The following is an 8,803-nucleotide window of genomic DNA, read 5'->3' on the forward strand; positions in this document are numbered from 1 at the left end:
GGGGGGGGGGGGGGGGGGGGGGGGGGGGGGGGGGGGGGGGGGGGGGACAAAGGACCGGTCAGGGGATTACAGCACGGGGTGGAGAGAAAAGGTCAGGGGGTCGGGAGGTCGAGGGGGAAACTGCCAGTGGAAAGTTCAGGAGATCAGCGAGGAGGTCAGGGGGTTGAGGGGGAAGGCCAGGGGTTCATGGGCTAAGAAGAAAGGTCAGGAGGTCAAGGAGGAAAGGTCTGAGGTCATACGGGGAACCGTCAGGGGTCACAGGGTTGAGGGCAGATAAAGGGTCAGGGAGAAGATCAGGGGTTGGGTGGGGGGGGAGGCTAGGGGATCACAGGGTTCAGGGAAAGGTCAGGGATGGAGCGGAAGGTCACGAGGTTTGGAAGAAGGTCAGCGGCTAAAAGGGCCAGCTGGAGCGCAGGGAGGGGGGCATGCGGCCAAGAGAAGAAAGTCACAGGAGTTGCAAGCATAGGGGTCTTGACTCTGCCACAAGAGTGGGTGATGGCGGGCCCCTGCAATGTGGACAGGGAGGAGGAAAGCAGCCCCCCCCGAAACTCCAGGGAGAAGGGAGACGTGGCCCCCATGCCGGGACCCAGACGGGGTGGGGGGCGTGGACCCACAGAAGGGGGGGTGTGGACCCAGAGGAGAGTGGGACGCGACCCCAGTGCAGGGGCATGGACCCTGAGGAGGAGGAGTGTGCCCCCTGCCCCGCGTGGAACTCCAGGGAGAAGAGACGTGGCCCCATCCCTTGGAGCCAGACAAGCGGGGTGTGGACCTTAGAAGGAGGGCTGTGGCCCCCAGGCATGGAGCTCAGGGAGGAGGAACGGAATCCTAGGACGTACCGAGCCCAGGCCGTCCATGTCGTACACGTCCAGGTTGCAATACTGTGGGATCTGCAGGAGGGGGGTCACCTTCTCTTTGTCTGCTGCAAACTGCCCAGAGAGGAGGCGTGAAGTGGAGCCTCGCCAGCCTCCCCTCGCTTCTGCCGCCTCCTGGCCTGCCCTGGAGCTCCCCCAGCCTCCCTGGGCTCTCGGCCTGGGGCCCTTCCCCACTTGGCACCTTGGAGAGCAGCCGGGGCAGCACCTTGACAAAGTGTCGGCTCATGTTGGCATGCTCGCGGCAGCGGCGGGTCCCGTCCACCTCCCTGGCCGCCTGCAGGCAGAGCATGCGTGGCCTGAGCCCATGACGGAGCCACGAGGGTCCCACGGTGGCCCTGGGACCTCCTCGCACAGCACCAGGTCACACCCAGCCAGAGCTGCCCCCAGATCAAGGACAAAGCTTCGACGGCTACTCTGCTGTTTCGTTGCCACGTGAGGACGGAGGCAGACACGGGAGGGACTCGACCACAAGCCCAGGGACGCCTGGAGCCCCAGAAGCTGGAAGAGGCAGGGAGGACCCTTCCCAGGAATCTCAGGAGGGAGCATGGCCAGATACTGCCTGGATCTCAGCGGTTCTGCCCCGCCTGGATCTGACTTCTGGTCTGCAAAGCTGGGGCAGAATGCGTAATTCCTGTGGTTTTAGGTCCCCCGGGGTACGATCTTTTGTCCCAACAGCGCCAGAGGCTCCAACAGAGGCAATTCAAAGGCTGGCTGACCAACTGCACGTCCTCAGAGTGTGCGCACGGCACAGGGAGGACTGTGGAGTGCCCTCCCCGGGGAGGCCGACGGCAGACACAGGAAGCAGGTGGCAGAGGGCTTGGCGGCCGGCAGGAGGGGGTGGGCGGCAGCTGCGAAGCACGGCCAGCAAGACCTACCTGGGTGGCCAAGAGCCCCGCCCGCGGGGCCCACGGCCAAGTGAGCAGCCAGGGCGGCAAGCACAAGGCGGAAGCAGCAGAAAGCGGAGCCCAGGGCCAGGCGGGCGGGGGCGCTGCGCGGCCGAGGTGGGAGCAGGCACCCACAGAGCCCCAGCACGAGAGCCCCAGCGGAGGGGTCAGCACAGGGGACGAAGCGCATCCACGTGGGGGCGGGGGTGGCACTGACTTTCTTGCCCAGTCGGCGGCCGGCAGGTGGGCGGCCCTCTGCAGCCTGTCGCACAGCGGCCACGAGCATCTCAATGAGCACTCTTTCCTGCTGACTCGTCAGTGCTGCGGGGAGACAGTGGCCAGCTCAGCCCACTCGGACCCTCACCGGACACGGAATGCTCTGCAGTGGTGCGCTGCCCTGAGAGGCCTCGGTGGCCCAGCGTGGGCTCAGGGCACGTGGGGAGCGCGGCTGGGCTCCTGGGCACAACAGCGCCCCAACACAGCTCACGGACTCAGTGATGAGCAAACGATGGCAACCAGGCCCAGCCCTTTGCTCAGACTGCACGCAAAGCGAACCACTGTTGCCCGTTCACCGCAACGTGGGCTCTGCTGCACACATCCCTGGGCCGGGGCAGACACATGTGTTCCCATGACAACACCTGACAATACCTACAACCGCACACGGGCTCCCCTGGCATCGGCCCCGTATCCGGGGACACGGGTCTAAACCCATCCAGATGCGGGGACAGTCGGTCCACTGGCTGTTCTGCGGTGACTTTCACCCCTCAAATTCACACCTACCCAGAATCTCAGAATGTGAGCTTGTGGGGAAATCAGATCTTTGCCGATGGGATGAACTGAAAGATCTGAGATGAGCTCAACCTGGAGCAGGGTGGCCCTAAATCCAATGACAGGTGTCCTTGTAAGAGACAGAAAACGAGACACAGACACAGAGGAGAAGCCACGTGAGGACGGAGGAAGAGACAGGAGGGATGCGGCCACCAGCCCAGGGACGCCTGGAGCCCCAGGAGCTGGAAGAGGCAGGAAGGACCCTCCCCTGGGGCCTCTGGAGGGAGCACGGCCCTGCCCCGCCTGGACCTCAGACTCTATCTCCACAGCTGGGAGGGGCTGGATTCTTGTTTTAAGCCACCAGGTTTGAGGTAATTTGTCACAGCCGCTCTGAGAACCTCGCACGTGGATCCTCCCGTCCAGCGTCCCACATCCTAGAGTTGGTTGCCCCTACGAGCCCAGGTACAGCCAAGGTTCATACACAGAGCCCATAAGAACAGAGGCCACGCAGCGGGGCCCCAGAAATTCGGGTCGGAGTAAAGGAGACGTCCTCACGATAAAGAAACGGGCCCCTCCGGTGGCCCCGGGGAGCATGGTTGAGGCTGCTGGTCCCGCCAGGAATGAGACGGGCCTGGAGGTCTGATACGTGGCCCTGGGACCCCTGGCTATTACCAAAGGACACCTGTGTCTGAAGCGGGGGGTCGGGGAGAGGGGGTCTTAGAGGGGCGGGGCCCCGGCCGCAGCTCGGGGGGACAGTGTCAGAGGAGGGGGCCGTCTCCAGGGGGGGGTGGCGGGGAGGGGGGGGGGGGGGGGCAGGGTCTGAGAGGGTTGGGGGAAGGGGCTCCCAGCCGCTGGGGGCTCGTTCACCAGGCTGCACCACGACTCTGGGGCCCAGGCTTTGGGCTTCAGCGGCTCCCGGGCTGATCCTCTTACAAGAAAGCGGCCCGTGGCCCTCGTCCCGTGGACCCCCGACTAGAGACCTGTGAACCGCACCCTCCAGACCTGAGGTCCTCTCACCCCAGGGAAGCATGGCATGTGCCCCTCCCCGCGACCAGCCCCTCAAGGAGCAGACGCATCACAGGAGGCGTTGACGGGCCTGCTTGCGCCACATCCTGCCAACCAGTGTCACGGACAGCGTGGGCGGACACCTGGCGGGACGCCGGGGGGCAGCAGGGGTGGCGGGCCAGGGGAAGACGGGCCATATGGCGGGACACAGAGAGGGCAGGGACGGGGGGACACAAGGGGCATCGTGGGACACGGGGGATGGGGACCACGGGACAGAGACAGCGGGACGTGGGGGGACAGCGGGACACGGGGACAGCGGGACACGGGGACGGCGGGACATGGGACAGTGGGACACGGGGGGGGGGGAATGGGGGGAGGGGAGGACGGGGGGGAACAGCGGGACACGGGGGGGGGGGTGGTGGGCCTGGCAGGCACGGCAGGGAGGCCAGCAGGATCACGGCCCTGGTCCCCGACTCAGAGCAGGCTTCTGGCCACGCTCACCTTGGCGCCCGCCACGTGGCTCCAGCAGCAGGGCTGTCATGCACTCCCAGTTCCGGACCAGGGCGGGCGCTGCCTCCCACAGGCCGTCCACCAGGTACGGGACATGTCTGTGGAACTGACAGGGACGTGCCGGACATGTGAGGTAAGGATGAGAAAGGACACGCGATGACACGGGACGGGGAAGACACGGGACGACGGGGCGGGGCGGGGAAGACACGGGACGACGACACGGGGCGGAGAGGACATGGGATGACGACACGGGGCGGGGAGGTCAGGTAATGACACAGGCAGGGAGGGCCCCCTTCCCAACCCTCCCACGTGTGGACACGTAAAGACACACGAGGACACCAACCCAGGGACGCGACTCCCACGTGCCCAAAGCAAGTGTTGTGCACACAGCAACCGAGCCCCTTTCCAGCCCAACGTGGGATGCGGGCATGGGACATAGGACATGGCATGGAACATGGGGTGCAGGGCACGGGACACGAGTCCAGGTCCCTCACGTGGCTCGGACATCCTGTCCCCGGGCCCCACACGGCCACGCCCTCACCTCGCCCTGCAGGTAGAAGTCGATTAGCGTCTTCATGTTCTGCAGATTTCTATCAAACTCATCAGGGGGCTCTTGACCAAAGAAACCTTCATGGGGCGGAGGGGCCAGGAGCCTAGGGAGATCAGAGAAAGTGACCCCGACGTTGGCCGGGGTGGGGCGAGGGGGCCGTGCTCCTGGCCGGGCGCCCGGGTCCTGGGGGGTTGGGCCGACCCACACTCCAGCACGCATGTCTGCACACACTCGCCACACAGAGACCGGGGGCGCAGGAATACCAGGAAGCCATGGGGGCACGAAACAGACCGTGGAGGAAAGTTCCAGAACTGACTTCTGTCTGTCCGAGCCGACTGTCAGCCCGGGCCAGCACTGGGGAGGGAACCAACCACCAGACTGTCCCCAGTCGCTGCACCTCAAACCCCCAGAGAAGCCGAGAATGGGGAACTTGACCCAAACGTTAGTGAGGGCAAGACAGCCAGATGGCCCAGGAGGGGCCCTCAGGAGCACAGGGCTTCAAGGGGCCTCAGGGGCCCTCAGGAGACCCTCAGGGGGCCTCGGGGGGGGGGGGGGCTCAGGGACATGGGGCTTCGGAGGACCTCAGGGGGCTTCAGAGGACCTCAGGAGCAGGGGGCTTCATGGGGCCTCAGGGGCCCTCAGGAGACCCTCAAGGGGGCCTCAGGGGACCTCGGGGGCAGGGGGCTTCAGAGGACCTGAGAGGGCCTTAGGTGGCGCTCATGTCCATCCTGTTCTGTCCCTCAGGGCCCAACACCTGCCGACCCCCTGGTCATGTGCCCTGCCGTTCTTGGGGGTCCTGGGGCCTCCTCCCACCCCCCATCCTCCATGTGCACATGTGCAGCTGGTGGGATGTGGGACACGGGACATGGAACCCCACCTCCAACATCACAGTGACATCACAGCCCTGGAGACCCCATCGGGGACCCAGGGTGGCCAGGCACCCACCTTACCTCTTACAGATGAGCTCGCCCGCGGCTGTGGCCATGGGCCTGTAGGCTGCGTACACAAACTGGAACAGGAAGACGTACTCCATGGCGGAGAACACGCCCACGTAGTGCCTGGGGGGAGACACTTGTGAGCCCAGGGCCCCTGCGCACGGGGCTCTGCCACACGGACCTGTGCACACGGGGCTCTGCCACACACACCCGTGCACACGGGGCTCTGCCACACACGCCTGTCCCCGAGAGCAAACTGAGGTTCTCTGTTGGGCCAATGGCCCCAACCTCGGCTTCCCCTAGATGTGGCCTAATCTGGAATTCCGACCAGTCTGAGCTCACCCAGGGCAGCCCACAACCCAGGATGTGAGCTGAGGCCACATGAGAAGATGCCACATGAGCTGAGGCCAGGTGAGCAGGATCCCAGGAAGGCCTGCCCTCCACAGCGCCTCCGGCGTTAGAGTTGGTTCCTTCCCCTCTAAGCCGCCTGTGAGCCCCAAATTAGGGGAAAAGCTCTCCGTCCTCTCCCGTGTGTGCACCTGGGGCACCTGTCAGCCCAACTCTGCCCAACCCTCCACCCCCCCCCAGGAGCGGCACTCCTGACTGCAAGCAGGTGGCCATGCAGGGGCACACACGGAGGGGCAGCAGATGTCCACGGGCACCCATGGTGGGAGCGTTTGGGGCATTTGGGTGAGGGACACCACTGGCAGCGTGTGGAGGGACATCACCAGCGTGAGACCCTTTGTCCAAATGCATCCACTGAACCCACGTGTGACACAGCATTCACCACATCACAAGTGGAGCAACCTGCCAACGTGGCCACGTGGGCATTCCCAAAACCAGCAGAAACCAGGGCAGGCGGCCTACACGCCACAGTGCCTGGGGTTCGAATGAAGGTGGGAGACCCCCAAGGACGTGGGGAGGCCCCAGACAAGGGAGTGGGACACCTGCATTCACCCTCGGGCACTGCACACAGCAAGGAGCGTGTTCGGCAGGTCCACGTCAGCCCTGTCCAAGCCTCAAGCCCCAAAGCCACATGGTTCTGAGCCCACCTGGGGACTCAGGCCAGGGTGTGGCCCCAGGACCTGGCGCTTTGCCGCACAAGGGCCCACGAGGTGCTGGCACAGCTGTAGCCCGAAGGCGTGGGAGCAGGATGGCCACGGGGATGGGTTAGGGTTAGCCCGGCGGACACACCCTTCCTCCCCTTCTTGTCACGTAGGCCCTCAACGGATTAGAGAGGGCCCACCACACCAGGCAGGACGATCTGCTGGGCCCGCGTGTGAATCTATGCAGGGAACTCCTCACGGACTCTGCGGAATCATGGGTAAGCTGCGCCCTGCCCCCACGGTGAGCAGTCAGGTTGACACAAGGCTTCCACTGTCGTCACTCCCTTACGTGCGTGGGCAGCTGCCGACCTCCGACCCGTCGCAGACCCTCAGCGACGGGAGGGAGCCACTCACACGCTGGACAGCTTAAGCCCAGGAGCCTGCTCCACGGGCCCCACGGCCACCTGCCACGGTCCAGGCCCATCCACTCGGCCGCCCATGAGCCTCACCGTGGGCGGCAGCCAGCTCGCAGACACACGTCCTGGGACATCCCCACCTCCGTTATCCTCAGCCAATGCCCATAACGGGCCTGCTTCTAGATGCACGTGTCCACACGCCTCCTGTTGGCTCCGTCTCTCTGGAGGGCCCCGACGGACACAGCGGCCATGGGAACACCAGCGAACAGGACATGCAGCTACCCTGGGCCACCCAGCCTGCACAGGGCAGGAGGCAGAGGCCACGACCCCAGGCTGGAGGGGCCCCCCCCCCCACAGCCAGGCCCACAGCGCCCGTGAAAGACACAGCATCTGTAGGACACAGACCTCAGACAGGGCCACTCAGAGCCCAGGCACGGGAGACAAGAGCAAAGCCACCTCAGAACACGGTCTGAGCACAGCAGAGACTCCGCGTGGGCGTGAGACACCCTGTGGTCGCGCCACCACATCCACGGCGACCCTGCAGCCCGGGACCCAAATCCTCCATCCGGTTCTTCCAGCACCTTCTCACTCCATGTGCGTGCACACTCCCTCCTGCCACCAACTCCAGGTGCATCCCGGGCTCTGCAGGGGCAGGCAGCAGCTGGAGGACTAGATGGGGACCTCACGTCCCTGCCAGGTGTCTTGTACTCATGTGTCAGGAGCCACACAGGTAAGAGCTTCTCTGTGCTGCTGTCGGTGGGCTCACGGCCGCGAGTGCAGCCTGCACTGTGCTTGGGACAGTGGTGGGCAGCAAGGCCCCAGCAGACACGCATTCCCGCACCCGGTCCCCAACCCGGGTTGCGGTGCCCGTCTGCACTCTGCTCTGTCCAGACGGTTCCATTGTATAATACGTCAACTTATCACCCACCCACTGCTCCTGGGTGTGGGCATCGGGCCAGCTGGCAGCAGCACCGGCCACTCACGGGACCACAGCACAGCACGGACGAAGCCCGGAGCCTGGACCCCCGCTGCGACAGTGTCCATCTGGGCTGCGCCAGATGCAGAGCCGTGAGATGGTCCAACGCCCACCTGGGCCCGCTCTGTCCCCAGCACGGGGCAGACAGATGGCACCACGGGGAGGCACCCAGCCTTTGGGGTACAAGACGTCCCCACAGCACCCTCCCCGGTGTCTACGCACAGGGGCCGAGCCGGAGGTCGTGTCCCCGTGCCCCCTGTTCCAGCACTGCCTCGCGTCAATGCCTGACACCTGACTCACTGAGCAAGGAGGCTGCGTCCTGCACGGGGCACGTCCAGGGGAACAAGAGCCCCACGTCCCAGCCTAAGTGCTACTTGGGACCCTGGAGCTTCCAGAACGTTCTGCAGGCCCAGCCAATCGTAGCCACCCCGACACCAGCCCCTCGGAGCCCCTGACACAGGGCCAGCAGCGGACAGGAGGGGCCAGGACCCCAGAGAGAACCCCCAAACCCCTGAGTGCCAGGCCCTCTCAGGCGACCCAACGAGCCCCTGCGGTGGATCGCAAGCCAGGATATTGGTGGCAGAGTTCTGAAACCCAGCAGGAGCGCAAGCCCAGAGTGGACGCTTGGCGTGTCTTACTTAGCCGAACACGCGCCTTTGCCCGCATGACCACGCATCCCCACTGTCCGCCTCCATCCGTGTGGTGGCTGCACGCCCCCTCCTGCCCTCAGCCGGCGGACGCGTGCATGGGCGTGAGTACTTACACCCGGCGGGCCCGCGGCACGGGCACGGGGACCTCCCGCCGGCGAGGACACCGCACAGGTGTGAGCACTTACAGCCAG

General features: G+C 65.3%; 1 protein-coding gene across 1 annotated transcript in view; it reads right to left on the reverse strand.

The window, feature by feature from the left end:
* Positions 1-8,803, reverse strand: part of LOC112812650 (cohesin subunit SA-2-like) — a 69,196-nt gene that overhangs the window by 13,681 nt on the left and 46,712 nt on the right. Inside the window, 6 exon segments of the mRNA XM_073902091.1 lie at positions 837-926; positions 1,054-1,146; positions 1,974-2,077; positions 4,031-4,145; positions 4,581-4,692; positions 5,540-5,647. Coding sequence (XP_073758192.1) covers positions 837-926; positions 1,054-1,146; positions 1,974-2,077; positions 4,031-4,145; positions 4,581-4,692; positions 5,540-5,647 — 622 coding nt within the window.

Source organism: Callorhinus ursinus, unplaced genomic scaffold (genome assembly GCF_003265705.2).
Source record: "Callorhinus ursinus isolate GAN/ISIS: 27379988/994484 unplaced genomic scaffold, GSC_fseal_2.0 scaffold16, whole genome shotgun sequence".
NCBI classification, from domain to species: domain Eukaryota; kingdom Metazoa; phylum Chordata; class Mammalia; order Carnivora; family Otariidae; genus Callorhinus; species Callorhinus ursinus.